At 42.3% G+C, this 16,202-nt stretch overlaps 3 protein-coding genes across 4 annotated transcripts; all 3 read right to left on the bottom strand.

Annotated features, from left to right (window-relative positions):
- Window positions 1-1,426: 1,426 nt before the first annotated feature.
- LOC115673399 (glycine-rich cell wall structural protein-like) lies at window positions 1,427-2,065 on the bottom strand. The gene has a single exon (XM_056314863.1). It carries the CDS (start codon window positions 2,004-2,006, stop codon window positions 1,659-1,661), a length of 348 nt encoding a protein of 115 aa, XP_056170838.1. The 5' UTR covers window positions 2,007-2,065; the 3' UTR covers window positions 1,427-1,658.
- Window positions 2,066-3,494: 1,429 nt separating this feature from the next.
- Window positions 3,495-6,717, bottom strand: LOC115673402 (uncharacterized). Its single transcript, XM_056314257.1, has 9 exons — window positions 6,468-6,717; window positions 6,199-6,282; window positions 5,962-6,042; window positions 5,691-5,830; window positions 5,469-5,583; window positions 5,317-5,377; window positions 4,563-4,625; window positions 4,337-4,487; window positions 3,495-3,996 (listed from the first exon to the last, which is right to left on the bottom strand). Exons 1-8 carry the CDS (start codon window positions 6,527-6,529, stop codon window positions 4,410-4,412), a joined length of 684 nt encoding a protein of 227 aa, XP_056170232.1. The 5' UTR covers window positions 6,530-6,717; the 3' UTR covers window positions 3,495-3,996; window positions 4,337-4,409.
- A 1,929-nt stretch (window positions 6,718-8,646) lies between these two features.
- LOC115673640 (alcohol dehydrogenase-like) lies at window positions 8,647-14,249 on the bottom strand. Of its 2 annotated transcripts, none has more exons than XM_056314946.1 (10): window positions 14,054-14,249; window positions 12,568-12,704; window positions 11,895-11,941; window positions 10,755-11,080; window positions 10,582-10,664; window positions 10,419-10,494; window positions 10,256-10,317; window positions 10,010-10,105; window positions 9,046-9,207; window positions 8,647-8,931 (listed from the first exon to the last, which is right to left on the bottom strand). In XM_056314946.1, the coding sequence occupies exons 1-10, from the start codon at window positions 14,196-14,198 to the stop codon at window positions 8,815-8,817; spliced, it is 1,251 nt and encodes a 416-aa protein (XP_056170921.1). In that variant the 5' UTR covers window positions 14,199-14,249; the 3' UTR covers window positions 8,647-8,814. The 2 variants fall into 2 exon arrangements, with proteins under 2 accessions (XP_056170921.1, XP_030451720.2); XM_030595860.2 differs by lacking the exon at window positions 14,054-14,249 and adding an exon at window positions 12,968-13,356.
- Window positions 14,250-16,202: the final 1,953 nt, after the last annotated feature.

Genomic DNA, 16,202 nt, shown 5'->3' with positions numbered 1-16,202 from the left:
TGAGCTCGATGGCTTACTTTGACTAGCCCGTCCATCTAGGCTTGCTTGAGTTGGCAAGGCCCAAACCACATATTAGGCGGGCTCGACATATATCATCTCCCAATTGGGCTTTGGCCACCCACATAGGCTTGCATGGGCCATTCTAGATTCGATCATCTTCTGAGTAAAATTTAGGGATAAGTCTGTTCTAGGTCACAAAACTCATGAGGTGCGTTTAGTCACAAAACTTGCAAAAGTTCGTTTGAGTCCTAAAACTTGTCAAAATGGTTCGTTTGAGTCCAAAGTTAACAGTTAGATTTCTTTGAAATGCGATGTGGCGGACGTGTCATTTTTAATTATTTTCTGAGACACGTAGCGCCACGTCGGCAAAAAAAAAAAAATAAAAATAGAAAAAACTGAAAAAAAAAAAAAAAAAAAAAAAAAAAAAAAGGAAAAAAAAAAAAAAAGTGGGCATAACGGAGTTTTTGCTGGGCCTTCCCAGCCTTAGCGACCCTCGCCGGCCGGCAGAAGGTCAGCCAGGGCCAGAAGAAAAGACGAGGGAGACCCTCGATGGCTTACTTTGACTAGCCCGTCCATCTAGGCTTGCTTGAGTTGGCAAGGCCCAAACCACATATTAGGCGGGCTCGACATATATCATCTCCCAATTGGGCTTTGGCCACCCACATAGGCTTGCATGGGCCATTCTAGATTCGATCATCTTCTGAGTAAAATTTAATACATCAACGAGCAGGGTGCGTCGAAGGGCATTACAGCTGAGATTTAGGCTCGAGCCTAGGCCCGTCCATTGACCAGGCTTTACCACACACCCCGTAAGTTCTTTATTGTTGGAGCTCAAACCCTTCCAGCGAATCGAAACTCGATCACGATCTATTATGGTCCAATACGGATAGCAGTCCAGTTTTTTTTTTTTTTTTGGTCAGAAGCAGTCCAATTAACATGGGTTGATAATCATGTTTTGAAAAGACAACATGAGCTGCCGACCTGATCTTGGGGCCAAATTCACTTGGACTCCAAGAGTATGGATTTTGTGATTGAATTGTCCCGAGCGGGGATTAGATAGAACTGAGTTATATAGTGCATTAGGATCTAGCCTTTTGCTTTTCTCCTTGGTTCTTTTTCTCTATTGTCATTAGAATCGAGAGAATAAAGGAGCAAAGGTGAGATTCTGTGGGCTTGGATCAATGCTGAATGCACCACTTTCATTTCCTTCCTATTTTTTCTTCTCCCCTTTTCAAATAACGCTAAAAATAATTGACCCGCACAAATTTACATAGTAAGCAACTTATCAAATTGAATTTTTAGCATTAGAAAAAGCGAGTCATATTAAGCACTTAAAAGAGTTCACCAATTCTGTCTCATCATTCGATATATCGATTCGTAAGTTTAACTTTCGTGTTCTCTTTAGAAAATTAGAGGAAGAAAGTAGTGATGACACTCGAAACAACCATTAGATTCTAATTCGGATATGCTTACGATTTCAAACGACAGAAACACGTGGAAACAACTGAACTAGCGGACACCAGAACGACGGGCACGACCAGAGAGACAAGAAGGAACAACTGAAAAGCACGAGCACGTAGAGACGCCACTCACTCACAAAACACACTACTAGCATTCAACAGAACAAACGGACTCATAAAACCGAAGCTTGAATCCAATCAAGGTAGAGGAAGACCGCCGGATCCTCCACCAGCTCCGCCCCCAATGCCAGCTCCGCTGCCCGGCCCGCTCATCCCTCCGATCCCTCCTATGCCGCCGAACCCCGGGATCCCGCCGCCGGAGCTGCCGAACCCCGGGATACTGCCGCCTGAGCCGCCGAACCCCGGGATACCGCCGCCTGAGCCGCCGAACCCTGGGATACTGCTGCCGAAGCCTCCGTAGGTCATGAAGTTCTTCTGGTCGTCAAGCCCGCCACCTCCGCCGCCGCTCGGCAAGTTCCTGGCAGCAGCCGCCGCGGCCAGGGCAAGGGCAACGACAAGTAGCACCGCGCACAACGTCCTCGCCATTGTCTCTCTTATCTGTAAAGGAGTTGGGAGTTTACTACTGGTGTGGGAGAGGAGGGAGTGAGGTTGGGGGCATATTATAGAGGGGGGAGAGGAGGAGCAGAAAAAGTTTTGGAGCACAGTTGGTTGGAGGGAAGTAAATATGGGGGGGGTTGAGGTAAATGCGAGCGTCCTCCAACTCATTGAATTGCGGAGCATTTGAATGGCGAACCTTGAAAGAAACAACCCCACCACCACCACCGCCTCTCCTCAAAAGGGGGCTCTCTTCCTCGTTTGCTTTCTGGCGACACGCCCCCGAGCAGTTGCCAAACAGAGCAACGAGTTTTCACAGAGGGAGAGAGAGAGAGAGGGAGAGAGAGGGAGATGAGGTTACTCAGGTTAGGGTGGCAGAGGGTTGCAGCAGGGCAGCGCAACAGAAGGCGCGTGCTCCTCCATTGAAATGCTTTTGACCGTGGTTGGTCGACCCGCTTTGAAGATCGAATTTATATTCCCATCGTCCACTACAGCTCACACGGCGGACATAGGGTGATTCTATTCTATTAACCTGAGGACAAGACTTCCCCCTTTGGACAAGGTTGGGACTATAAACGATTATTGATTGATCCGATCTATTGTAGACCGGATTCAGACAAGTATATTTCTTTTTAACAAAATAGTATTGATAAACAAAGGTTTGTGCGACAGCCTCGGGTTTTGACAACCATACTAGTTCTTCACAATGAGCTTTTACTGATCGCTACCGAACAATAAATCAATATGTAGTTTTAATAGTAGTTCAGATACTTATAAAATTGTTCTTTCTAGAGTTAGATTAAAAACTCTTTGATTTATCGTATTTAGACTACGTTTGGTTCATTTTTCCCAAAGGGCTTTGAGTCTCCAAAGTCCATTGGGAAAAATATGAAATGTTTGGTTTAGTTTTTGGTTCAGCATTTGGCCAAATGCTGCCATTGGCCGCTTGTCTTGTGCTTTCAGCATTTTCGGAATGCTGAAACCATCACTTAATGAATTTTAGCCTGTTGCCTTTTTTGCCCTAAAAAATTATTGACAATCCATTTTTGCCCATTTTAAAAAAATGAAACCCTACTTCTCCCAATTGCTCCTCGCTCCCTCTCGCAGCTGCTCCGCTCGACTGCTCTCTCTCCCTCACGGCTGCTCCTGTCTCTCTCCTTCGCTTAACTGCACTCCTTAACTCTCTCTCTCCCTTGCGACTCCTCTGGTTCAATCTCTCCTCTCTCCCTTTCTTTCTCCGTGAAAGACTCTGGACTCTTTCTCCAGGTCCAATTTGTGAATTTGCTCGAAATAATTTGTTATTTGTTGCTAGATGTCTACATCTTGTTGGACTAGTACGTTGAAACTTGGGAAAGCTGAACCAAATGCAGTCTAAAGTTCAATTTTCCAAGCCAGATCGAAGATTTCGACATCGTTTTTCCCCTTCACTGATCTATTGAGTTGAAGATTAGTACCATCAGTGTGGTCTTCTGGCACATCTGCTCAAAAATAACGGATACGATCTAAATGAACAACCTAGTAACAACAGTTGAATGTTTACAAACATGCTGCTCTAGCAGAAATACAAATACACGGAGAATCAACTACTTGATTAGGCCCTCGAGACATCTGGTTCACGATTTGGAAAGGTCGAAGTCAACTCAAACTTCTGCTCCCACCACATTAGTTCAGAAAAAACATAGGGTTGAAATTGATCTCCCCAGCAGTCAGTCTGTGATCATTGTTCAAATGGATGGCGATATCTCCATGCCTTTCCTTAGCTGAAGATTCGATTTGGTTTTACATGATTGCATCGACAACTTCTAAGAAAATCTCCGCCGACTATGGATCATGCTAATACTGGTTTGTTGCTGATGCTCATGTGTTCGTCAACCTCATAGGTGAGTGATACAGGTATCTGCCCCAAAAGCCGAGGACCCTGAAACTTAGCTCAAATGGAGGATGATTGTTCATGCCCATGCTCGCTTTATAAAGCCATGTCCTGCAGTTGAAAAAGGTAGTATCAGAAGATCTTTGTGATTGAAGTTAAAGACAGAGTAGGCATGTCATGCTGCGACCATGCTTTCTTATTGGCATTATGTCAAGAAGTTGCAAGTTAACCTTGCCAAACATTTGTCTATCAGCAAACAAATTCACAATTAAAGTCTTCCCTTCTACATCATGCGTTGCATGTATTCGAGGTGGTGGCAAAGATTTCTATCCAATAATTTATTAGAATTAGCCAACTAGAACTAAGTGAAGATGATTTTACCACATATAACTTATAGATTTGATCGACATAAAGTAGATAAGAACACTGTAAACTTGGGGGGAGTCTATACCAGTGAGATAAAAGTAGTGCGTGAAACATCAGGATATCCTTTGACAGAGGGCAATTCTGAGTTCCGATAAAAGTCAAATTCTCCTTCTGTTGTCTGTGCGAGCTTTCTTCATTGCAGGTCCTGATTGCGGATGCTCACCACTTGATTCAATCTAAAACACGCATTGGAAGGAATAATCAGAATCGAACGTTGTTTTACACCAAGCCTGTAAGACCAAGCGTTTCACCTTATTGAGCTTGTCTCTGACCAACCGCACCGTCTGATTCATCGAATGGGATTGAAAATAATCCTGAGATCCATTGTAATCAAAGAACATTGTGGCTTAGCCCCAGGAAATAATGACAATCTGTGATTATCAGTATGCATTTGGATGCTGGAGCTTGATTTTATAAAATATCAAGCTATATGCATCGAACATTAAATGCAAGATGAAGGCAAGCACCTAACTTCTCCTGAAGCAAATGTTAAGGAACGATAAGAATCGCCCTCTCATTTAACTCGTTCTAACGTAAAGGAATAGAGGAACTTTTGCATCAAATATGTAAACATTAGAAACTATACTAACAGAACTTAAATGAAAAGAACAACCCAAATATTAATTAGGTCGAGCACGAGCATTCTACTTGGTATATTTCTTCTAAAGAGTGATTTCTTGATCAAATTATGCTACTGTCTTCTAAATTGACGTGCATATCTGACATCATGTAATGCTAGCACACAAACAATATGTGGTACTTAACATCGGAAAAGATATATTTCCAATTATGCATGGAGCAAAATTTGTCTCAAAATAACCCAGTTTAAGCTAATATGACAAAACATGAACAAAGCAAGTTCAGTGATCATCTTAACTGTCGTATAACAGGTACAATCCAAGTAGTTCCATATGTCACTTTACACCTCTATTCCATCAATTGCAGAAAGTGGAACTAAATTGGAGCAAACATATTGATATTTAGCAGTGTGATAGAGTAACATACCAGCTCCGAGGAAACCCTTGTATATGGAGAACTGTCAGCATGAGGAATGAGCTGCGATGCACTGGCACCACAAAGGAAAGTAAGGTTGACTGCTAATATCATGCATGCTGAAAGCATTTGAAGAACAGCATTTCAAGGCTTCGTTAACATACCTATTAGGATTGAAGATCTGTTGGCCAACAGCACTATTCTGTGTGGAACTTGCATTAGCTGAAGACCTCACCAGACCGACACTGCTAGAGGTGGCAGTACCCTTGAATCTTCCAGCTGTATGAGCAGACACGACTCGTATAAAATGACCCTAAATTTATTATCATATGAAAACCTATGCCTAGATCAACATCAGAATTTTGCTCCCAATCATAAAAGCTTACGGTTCGACCGAGCGAGAACTTCCTTTCTCCTAGCTTCTAGCTTCTCTCTTGTATCAGAGAGGCTCTCAAAATGGGGAGCGTACGAAACTTGCAGTCTATTCCCATAGAAGACATACTCATCCAATTTTCTTTTTGCAAACCTATCGAGGAAAGTGGAACAAAGGTGTCAAATTTAAGGATACTAGAGCCGTTCTACATCCCGGATAAATAAACTTCACAATACATGTCGAGACAGCTGTAACTCCGCACTCAAAGAAGCAAATCCAATCACCTAGCATTGCAGTCGAGACGAAACTTGATCCAATAAACATCAGTGTAAGGCTCGCAGTCTTCTTCATCCATTGGTTTACATCTGAAGAAGCAACCAAAGATCAAACCCAGAGAATTTCGCTGTGAATATCGATGAAAACTCCAAATTAGAGAATATTAAACTGTTCATGACTACTCAAACTCCTATCCGCTAAAAAATGCTTTAAAAAATTCTGGGACACAGGGAAAAAGTGCTAACTCTTCAACGTCGCCATAAGCGGCGAAGAGCTTCAGCAGCTCGTCGCCACATCCTAACGCAGGAACATTCCTCACGATAAGGTATCTGTCGAAACACGTAGGAGACAAAGAAGAACCAAATCAAACAGGCCCCTAACAAAAAAGCAAGCAATAAGAAGCCGAATTATCCCGAAAAATCTATTGAGAAGCATCTAATTCGTCTATTGCAATGGCCAATCAAGTCAAGAAAAACAAAAAAAAAAAAAGAAGATTTGAGGTATCGACACGAACCTCGATTCATCACAGACAGTGTACACGCGAACTGCGGGAGGCTCGTCTTTGTACCGAGGCATGCGTCGTTGCTCCCTCGGGATCGGAAGTCGAGCAATCCCTTTCGCCGGGAACTTGCGTGGGCTGCCGGAATCCGGTGACCAGCACCGTCGGAGGAAGTCGTCGACGGCGATGGGAGCTTCCGTCGAATGAAGTGGCGTAACGTTTCACGCGGTTCTGACTCGATCTGAGCTCTCAGGTACGGCGCACCGTTTTCCGACCAAAGAAATGGAAAAGTGAAGGCGCTGTTCGGGCCTTGAGTTGGGTTGGGCTGGTTTTGGCCCGCGTGAAACCCGGTCCACATGTGATCCGGCACATGCAAATGTACACTTAGGATTTTCAAAGCATAAAAATAAAATATATATGTATGTATCGGTCCAGTTTGAGTGGGCGGTTCCACACCTGGAATGAAAATCGGACCGGTACTCACCGGTCCCATTTATTGGAATCGGGAACCGGATGAGTTTTCAGTTCTTTTGCACACCCCCATGGCAGATACACAAATTCAATCAAATTTAAAACCCTCGACTTTGACGAGGTGCGATGGCCATACATGCAAACTATAGCAACATTTGGCTTTCTTCTAATGCCAACCGTTTGGGGAAAAACTGGCACAAATCAAGGAAGCACATTTATGAGGCCACATTAGGGATCCATATTAGTCGATTCCCAGCTTCCTTATCATGTAAATAATTAAAAGATCTTGACATCTTTTTAATTATTGTTTTTCTTTGACCGTAGACTTTCCTTTTCTGTCTTATTTCATGGTCAAAGTAACACATCTTTGGACTTCACTTGATCCCGACTTCACCACGAAAGTAATTTTGAGATTCGGTTTTGAACTTAGAATGTATCGAGCTTATACACAATTTAATTTAGGTCAAGTTCGTTTAATGGGCTTAAACTCGAGACATATTTTAACGGTCGGTATGATAATCCCTAATGAAGCCCCGTTAGAAATCCCAATCAAATTGATTTCCAACGCTAATGCAATGTTGTTGTGTATATAACCGTGGCTTTGAGAACTTCATTTGCTTTCAGTCAGGCCAAAAGAAACAGGAGACAAAGAAGGGCTGGTTTCTTGAAAGAAGAAGGGTATGAACAAAGCAGGTCCTTCCATTCAAGTGTTGATTGGAGTGGTGTGCATTTCGTTTCTCTTCATGTCAGGTAACAAATATCTCCATCTTCAGTAAAAATAAGGATTAGAGGTCCAATTGAGCAATGTTTTTATAGAAATCTGGGGTCTAATGTTAATGCACCTGACAGTTCAAACTTGTTTTATCAAGGGTGTCCTACTAGATACCAGCAAGAAGTGTCTAGTGATGATCGGACCAGGCTTCGCCACTTTTAGAGGGACAAAAATTCAACGGCATGATTAATAATCAGTTTTTCTTTCCATTGGATATTTATAAGAAAAATCACGATGAGTTTCATGTTGATTATGCGGGCAGCATGGTAGGGCGGTTGCCACCATTGTAAGGGTGCTTAGGGCCGTAGTCGAACTACCCGGACGGCAACAAAGCATGCAAACAAGCCGGTCATAGAAGTGTCTTGTTGCTGCTCTGGATGATCATAAATCCTCTGTACATCGTCAAAGTGTGTCTGCACTCTCTTTTAATGGTGACTGGCAAATAAAAATTAACCAACAGAATTTGATGTCCGCACTCGACCCCTTGTTAATTATCATGCTTGACCCGGAGAAACAAATATGAGAAAATACACAATTGAATGCATGTTAATTTGAGTTTTTCTAAGACAATCAGCACCGCGATCGAAACTATGAATCACTGAGTTCTTCGAGAACTTGCGCGAAAACCCAGCAGACACAAAACCTTGCCCAACATTGAGATAGGTTGAACTACCATTTGACTCTCTCTATTCGGGTTACTAGGTTAAGCGCAGAAACTTCAAATTGCACTGCCAAACCAGTGCACCTCCTAGTGAACATACTCTGAAAGTTTGACAAAATGGTACTGTAGGCCGACTGACAAGTGCTGTTAAAACTTGGAAAGTCGCACAGTCAAGCAGTACAAATTATAGCCATAGTCGCAACAAACATCACCTGCAATGTAATCTTAGCAAGATGTATTAGGACATGGAATCATGGAATGACAAGGGGAAAAGAAAAAAACGAAGAGGATCTGGGAACTTCACTCTTATTGCTTCTCATATGAAAAAGAAGGCCACAAATATATGAGGCGCCTCAATAGCTGCATGTTCTTTTAAATGTCATTATCTCACGATGGAAAAAGATAAGTTATTAGCACCAACATAAGGAGAGATAATTCATGATCATCCAACACCAATCCTACTCTTCCATACTGATGATGCACCTCAAGCTCTCTCCCTTCACCATCCAATCGAAGGCCTTATTGATTTCGGAGAAAGGCACTCGATGAGTAATAAACTTATCCAACTCCAGTTTCTGCAGGAAAAGAGGTCAGAACTTTTGGTTGATAATCTGTTGCCTGTTCTCAATGAGTCAATGACAGAAGATAAAAGAGGAAGAAGTCAGAAAACTCGGACACTTGTCTTTTACCTTGTTCATGTACATATCAACGACAGAAGGAAGATCACTCCGAGGTTTATAGTTCCCAAAAAATGTCCCCTTGAGCGTTCTTTCATTGAGAACATTGATGGGCTTTGTCATGAAAACCGCATCTTTGTTAGGGACTCCAACCAACACAGCCACACCCCATCCCTGAATTTGCAACAGCCAGAAAAGCAACAATTAGTAGAAAAAGGAAGCCAGTTGGTTAGCATCAGAGGGAGTGGTGCCAATTCGTGTTCGCGGATCGTGACGGTGTCGTGAAACCGAGATGACTAGTTAATCGTATTTACCTACTTGACATGAACATGATCCTAAAATTAACAGGTTGACATGACATGACCTGTGTAATTACGACTAAAAATCGGCTTGACGAGTCAACATGATTGCACGACCTCCTATGACACGAAATTAACCCATCGACACAAATCAACTCACCAACACGAACCTAACATGAAATATCTTCAATATTCAATAAAATCTATCTACCAATTGCAATAATCTGTTAACAAAATATCATCAAATCATATTAAAACACACTGTCATAGTCAATGAAATGTCATCAATTTCAAAGCTATTAGCGAATAGCATGGAAATTGTGTCTTTTAGCTAATCGTGTCTAAATGGATCGTGTATAAGTTTTGTCAACACTGATTCGTTAATATCTGGTGGGTTAGACATCAATACGACACAATTATTAATTGCGTGTTACCGGTCGACACGAAATTGATCCGAACACGATAAACCCCAACCTGAACCTGCTAATTTTGTGTCGTGTTCGAGCGGCGTTATTGTGTCCTGTAAGTAATTGCCACCCCAAACAGAGAGAGGCTCAACTTGAGCATTAAAATGGTGTCACTGCTCATCATTTTTCATGTCAGCAATTTAGACAAAATAAATGACGAGAGAAATGCCTACAAGTAGAAAAATGCCACTGCGGTTGTCAATTACTTACATCATGAACACATTCAAAAGCTGAAACCATGGCATTGATGTTGCCAGTGCACTCCACACTCCTATCAACACCACCATTAGTCATTTCAGCAATAACCTGCATTCATTGGAAGTCAAGTCACAAATGACTGTATACAGAGTTTCACCAACACCAAAAGGAAGGTATCTACCCTAAAAGAATATTGAAAAACTTGTGAGGAATGAAACACAGAGTTTAAAATAGAGGAACAGGTCAAGAACGCAGAACCTGTTGAACAGGTCTATCATGATCCTTTGGGTTAATGAATTCAGTCACTCCAAACTTCTTGGCTGGAATTAGAAATGAGAAACGAGAATAAGGAATTTCATTCAGCTCTACCTCCTTATATTTTCTATTAGGATCAACAAAGAAAGAAGAAGTGCATTACTACCTTCCTCAAACCTGTTAGGATTCAAATCAACTCCAATAATTCTTGATGCACCTGCAATTCTAGCACCTTCTGCAGCCTGAGAAAATCAGGAAACCAGAAATGTCATAGAACCAGAAAAATTCTTCGGCAGTATTTTCATATCGAAGAGATCGTGACAGCTTACAGCTAGGCCGACAGCTCCCAGTCCAAATATAGCAATAGAGGAACCTTGTTTCGGCTTCGCAACGTTCAATGTGGCTCCTAATCCTGAACTTCCACAGACAACAAGTTCAATTACTTGAATGGCAATTTGACTTTAGATATAGAAGTCAACAATCAAAATTCGGTCAGACCAACCGGTGGAGATGCCGCAACTGAGAATACAGACTTTATCCAAAGGTGCAAGAGGGTTAATCTTTGCTAGACAGCCTGCGTGAACAACTGTATATTCACAGAAAGTGGATGTGCCCAGAAAGTGATTTATTGGTGAACCATTTATGGAAAATCTAGATTTCCCATCACTAAGCATAACGCCTCTGTCGGTATTGATTCTTAGGAGATCGCACATGTTGCTTTCCTCAGACTGGCAATGCCTACATTCTCCACACTCCCCTGTGAACACTGGAAGCACATGATCCCCAACTGCAACATCTGTCACCCCTTCTCCAACACTCTCCACCACCCTGCGGAATGAAAATTTAGCAACAGGTCATTTTAGCTCTGCAATCCAAGCCTGAAGCAAATGCTCAGCAGCTGAGTCTTAATTCTAGAAAAATAAAGACTTGACTGGTTAGTACCACATCAGCGATTTACCTATATTTAATAACTCTTTCGTTGATTCTTCTGAGTTTGAATTATTGACATGTCTGTTTTACCATCAGAGCCACAAAGTACGTTTCACTATCTTGGAGGAGGCATTGCAGAAATTTAATGGAAATTAGTAACAGGCAAGATTAAGTGACCCGCTGTTCATGCCATCTGCAGCAAAAGTTCCATCACGTGCTTTAGAATTTCAAGTATGAAAACTGTTTCCATACAAAATGTCGACACTGGAAAATGATTCCACATATGACTCAAAGGAGGACATCCCTATGAGTGAAATTGAAACTTGAGATATGAGAATGTGACAAAGGGAAATTGATATCAAGTTCCAAAAGAAATTCAGACAAGTCACAACACTTGATATTCTTGGCTGTTCTAGAGGCAACCTGTTCTTTAATACAGATATGACAACTGATACGGTACTTCTTGTTGCTTGTCAATGAACAATCATGTCCACTTTTGCCACAATTCAGTCAGATGCGAAACTGAAAAACCTACTTTCCGGAGCTCTAAGCCTTAAATCCTTTTTCTCTTAGACTTTTTATGTCTTCATAATTTTATGAAAGAAGATGAATTGCTCATTCGTAGAGCAGCGAAGGAAAGAAAAAACAAGTAGAAATTGGAATAGTTAAAATTTGATACCAACATGTAAATGTTAGAGGATTAAGAGCATACCCAGCAGCTTCATGGCCAAAAATGCGAGGAAATAATGGCGTCTGACCCTGAAACAAGAACCCAAACACACCAGGCCTTAGAGCTATATACAAGGCCAAGCTCTTAGCATCATCATACCAGAATTTATAACTCGAATCATGCTTTTCTTCCGAGGTTAGGCAGCAGAGAATGCAGGCATGACTGACTTTTAAACATATTGTCCCAAATCCAGTCCCTATTTTGCTTTGGGAAGAAAAACCAGGACTTGAGGAAGGAAATAAAATCATCACTTCCTTTCGTCCGGAGAGAAAGAGTCAACCATTTTGTCCTCAAGACATTCTTTCTGTTTCAACTTTTCCTCTCCTCTTTTTCCTGCACTAGAAATCCTTGATTTGGGAATTCTCAGAAATTCACAAGGCGTATCATTAAGTATGGACGCGTTCCGAGACACCACCGAGGTGATAAGGAGCAATACGTAGAGTCTTTTCTCCTAGACAATTAAAGACAACTGTATGGTAAGTCCCTAAGTGTACTAATCTAGATTGTGTAAATCACATGCACTACCTGTAAATTGACGTTCAGAGAAGCCAAAAAAGAAAGAAAGAAAGAAAGTAAGAAAGAAAGAAACGAAAAAGAGGAAATGGAGGAATGAATTGATGGAGCTATGACCCTACTGAGCAACAGAGTCACTGACCTTGGCTTCCCAGAAGTAAAGATCGGTGTGGCAGAGCGAGGTGTACTTGACCTTCATCCTCACTTCCATGGCCTGCGGCGGAGCCACCTCCACCTGCTGTATCACCAGCGGCTTCCCTGCTTCCCACGCCACCGCCGCTACAACAACCAAACATCAAAATCAAAATAATCTCACAAATCACGACGCGGCGTCGAAAAATAAAAAGGGCGCGAGACCACGCTTTGCTCTGGCAATATATCATCACGCAAATGCACCTAGAAGGCTAGAACGAACAAAGCCAAAACCCAAACCGAACAGAACCCACGTCAAAACAATCACGCCTGCGACGACGAACGTCATTCGATGAACCGAAGCGGAGAAGTCAGGGAACAGGCGAGCGAGGTTCCGAAACTATACACACCTTTGCAGGGAATCACCAGTCCGGCGGTGCTCGACATGGCCGAATCAGCTTTCGTTATTGCCCTTCGGTTCAGCGAGAGGAATATGCGACTTACAGAAGGACCTACGGGAACGACGCCTTCTTGAACAGCTTCGAGTCGAGTTGAGACGAGAATGTATCTCTCTCTCTCTCTCTCTCTCTCTCTCTCTCTCTCTATCGAACTGAAAAGAAAACCAGAGCGAGGTTCGAGAATCAGTGGACGGTCATGGTTAACGGTCATGGCCCGTCCAATGTCGGGGATGGCCAGTGGTTTCGTGAGGGGCCCCTTGGTTGACCAATCAACGGTCGGCCGCCTCTTCTCCGTACGTTCACAGCGTCGTCGTAGCTCCTCGCTCTTATTGCATAGCATCATGCGCAAACAATGCCCGAACATCCCTCCATTCGTATACGATTTTCGTTGCGGACAAGTGGTTTTGATTTGGAAGATGACGTATCTCTCCTCGTACATATATCCTCGCATCATGTATTTAAAGTAATCTAGAGAGTCATGTCAAGGCCCATCGTCAGAGACTAGAACCTCACCCGATGCCACGTGACTCGGGGCAATCTGTGCGCGATCGTGAAAATTTATCTGAACCGAGATGTTCGAATATTCCCTAGTGTCCTAAGAGGTAAATTTATTGGTATTTGAATATCATTTATAGGATCAAACCATTTATTGTATATTGATTATGTTAATTAGTAGTACAATTTGTATGATTCGTTCGACGACATTGACAATTGAGATGGCTACTCGAAAGAAATCGCACGAAATGACAAGGTGACGCTTGCCTGATTAGCTTGCTACCTATGACGTTCATTCAGTTGTATATGAAGAAGGAAAGTAAGATTCATTTACAACGTTTGTATATGAAAGTGATGCAGTTGACTATAATTGAGATTTAAACGAGTCGACTCTATTCAAAGAGCCCAAAAGAAGATGGCCCATCATTTACCGTATCAACTTTGAAAAACAACGGTGCTGTAAATTCAGCATTATGCAGTACACCAGGAAAGGTAAATGACTAGAACAGAGGACGAGGAGCAAATCGGTAGGTAGATCCATACCTCTGCACGGAAGCACACAACCAGCGGTCATCGGCCTGACGAGCTCACCGGTTTCACGTCCAGGTGAAGGGGCTCGACAGGTGAGGCTGCGGATTCCTCTTAGAGAGGCGAGAGCGAGGCACGACCTCCAGCAATTTCGACGCATGGCTCTCTCGCGCGATTCTTTCTTGTTCTGCTCCACAACATCAAGTTTTGATGCTTTATGGTGAAATTTGATTCTTCAGCTTGCTTTAGTACGCGACCAGCGAGGTTTCTTGCCAAGTTCACCTTCTTGTTGTTTTTGAAGATTCGCACACAGGGTCCACAGACTAGAAACTGTAGCAAAAGATTAAAATGCTCAGGGCTTGTTACATGATTGCATTGTTGATTCTTAAGTGTTCGTACGTGCAAAAACTAAGTTGTTCGACAAATCTTAAAGCGCAGATGAGTAATCCGAATATTGACGAATGATCCAAGTCCAATGAATTCACGTTGTGTCCTTAAGATAATTTGTCCCCTTCACCGGTACCCATGATTCTTGAACAATTGTCTCCCATGATAGAACGAATCGCTTTTCTTATGAAGCGGTACTTCTTCAAAGGAAACCTTTGAACGCAACTTTGCAGATTAATCGCACGAAAATGACACTGATGAAGAATAAGAGAGCAGTAGAAAAATGCCGCGCAAAAAACACAAATGTTTTTTGTTTTATTTAAAAACAATGAAGAGTCACGAAGAACTAAAAAGTTTCGTTCGGTTCACGAACAGACATATCTGTCCAAAAAAAAATTCCAAAACAAAAGCATATCTGTTCGATGAAAAACAAAACTGTCTGAACCAACATGTCTATTCAGTGAAAAACAAAACTGTCTAAATCACACTACTCATTCACCTTCTATGGGATTTGGTTACCAAAATCCCAACATGCATTGCCTTTGGGCTCAGTCCATCACTGCTTATGCGTTAGGCACACTTCATATTCGGGAAAAGTATCAAAAAAGTCAATCTTTTGCATTGATGTCAATTTAATCATAAACTTTTTTTTGTGCCAATTTAGTTCTAGACTTTTTGTCTTTGAGCTAATTCTGTCCTTTCGGCTAATTTTGGCCGGATTTTGGTGATGTGGATGCCAGTCGGCCTACGTGGCGCCGTCGGCGCTAACGTGGACAATTTTTAATAATATTTTAATATTTTTCCGATTTTTTAATTATTTTTTTTATTTTTTTTCCTTCTTTTCTTTTTCTTTCTTCTTTCTTCAGCCTTTTTCCGGTGACTGGCCACCCCGGCCATGGCGGGGTTGGTTGGCCTCGCTTGGGCGAGGCCGCAGTTGCCCGCCACAGGCCTCGGCAAGAGCGTCCTAGCGAGGGGAACCTTCACCCAGGCAAGGCCTCGCGAGGCCGACCCTCGCCAGGGCTCACCCAGGCCGCGCCGTGCGTTGCCTAGCCGGGCGAGGGTAGCTCGGCCAGCCACTTGCCATGGGAGGAAGAAAGCCAAAAAAGAAAAGAAAAAAATTAGAAAAAATAATTAAAAAATCGAAAAATTATTAAAAAATTATTAAAAATTATCCACGTCAGTGCCGGCCGGCGTCCACGTCACCAAAATCCGGCCAAAATTAGCGGGAATGATTGAATTGGCACAAAGACAAAATATTTAGGACTCAATTGGCACCAATGCAATGTTGGTGTGAGTTGTAGGATAAACTGAATAGGAAGGTTGTAATTTAGGGAGTCCAATATTCTATTCTGTTTATTTCTTGATTTGTAGAAAGTCCAATATTGTGTACAGCTTAGAATAGACTGTCTTTGTGTATATATACATTGTGTATCTGTCATTATATAAAATGAAAAAATCAGAGAGGAAAATTGATTGATTTCCTCAGGAAAATATTCTCTGTTCAACATGGTGTTAGAGCAGTGATCCTAATACTACGTGATCGGAAACCATGGCAAAAGAAACCAGCTTGGTAACCCACCAGGAACGGAGTGAGAGCTCCCTTACAGCAGCTATCCTCGAGGACTTGACGAGCAAGATGCAGCAGATTTTGAACTAGAATCAAATGCAAATTCAGACTCCCGCAGCCCAGATCGCCATTAAGTTGGACGGCACCAACTATGGCCTTTGGTCCCAAGTTGTCGAGATGTAGATCTTAGGCAAAGACAAATTGGGATAC

Source organism: Syzygium oleosum, unplaced genomic scaffold (assembly GCF_021117445.2).
Source record: "Syzygium oleosum isolate NSW1041296 unplaced genomic scaffold, Sole_v2.1 Sole_v2.09, whole genome shotgun sequence".
Lineage (NCBI taxonomy): Eukaryota > Viridiplantae > Streptophyta > Magnoliopsida > Myrtales > Myrtaceae > Syzygium > Syzygium oleosum.
This window is presented reverse-complemented; position numbering and strand designations above follow the sequence as displayed.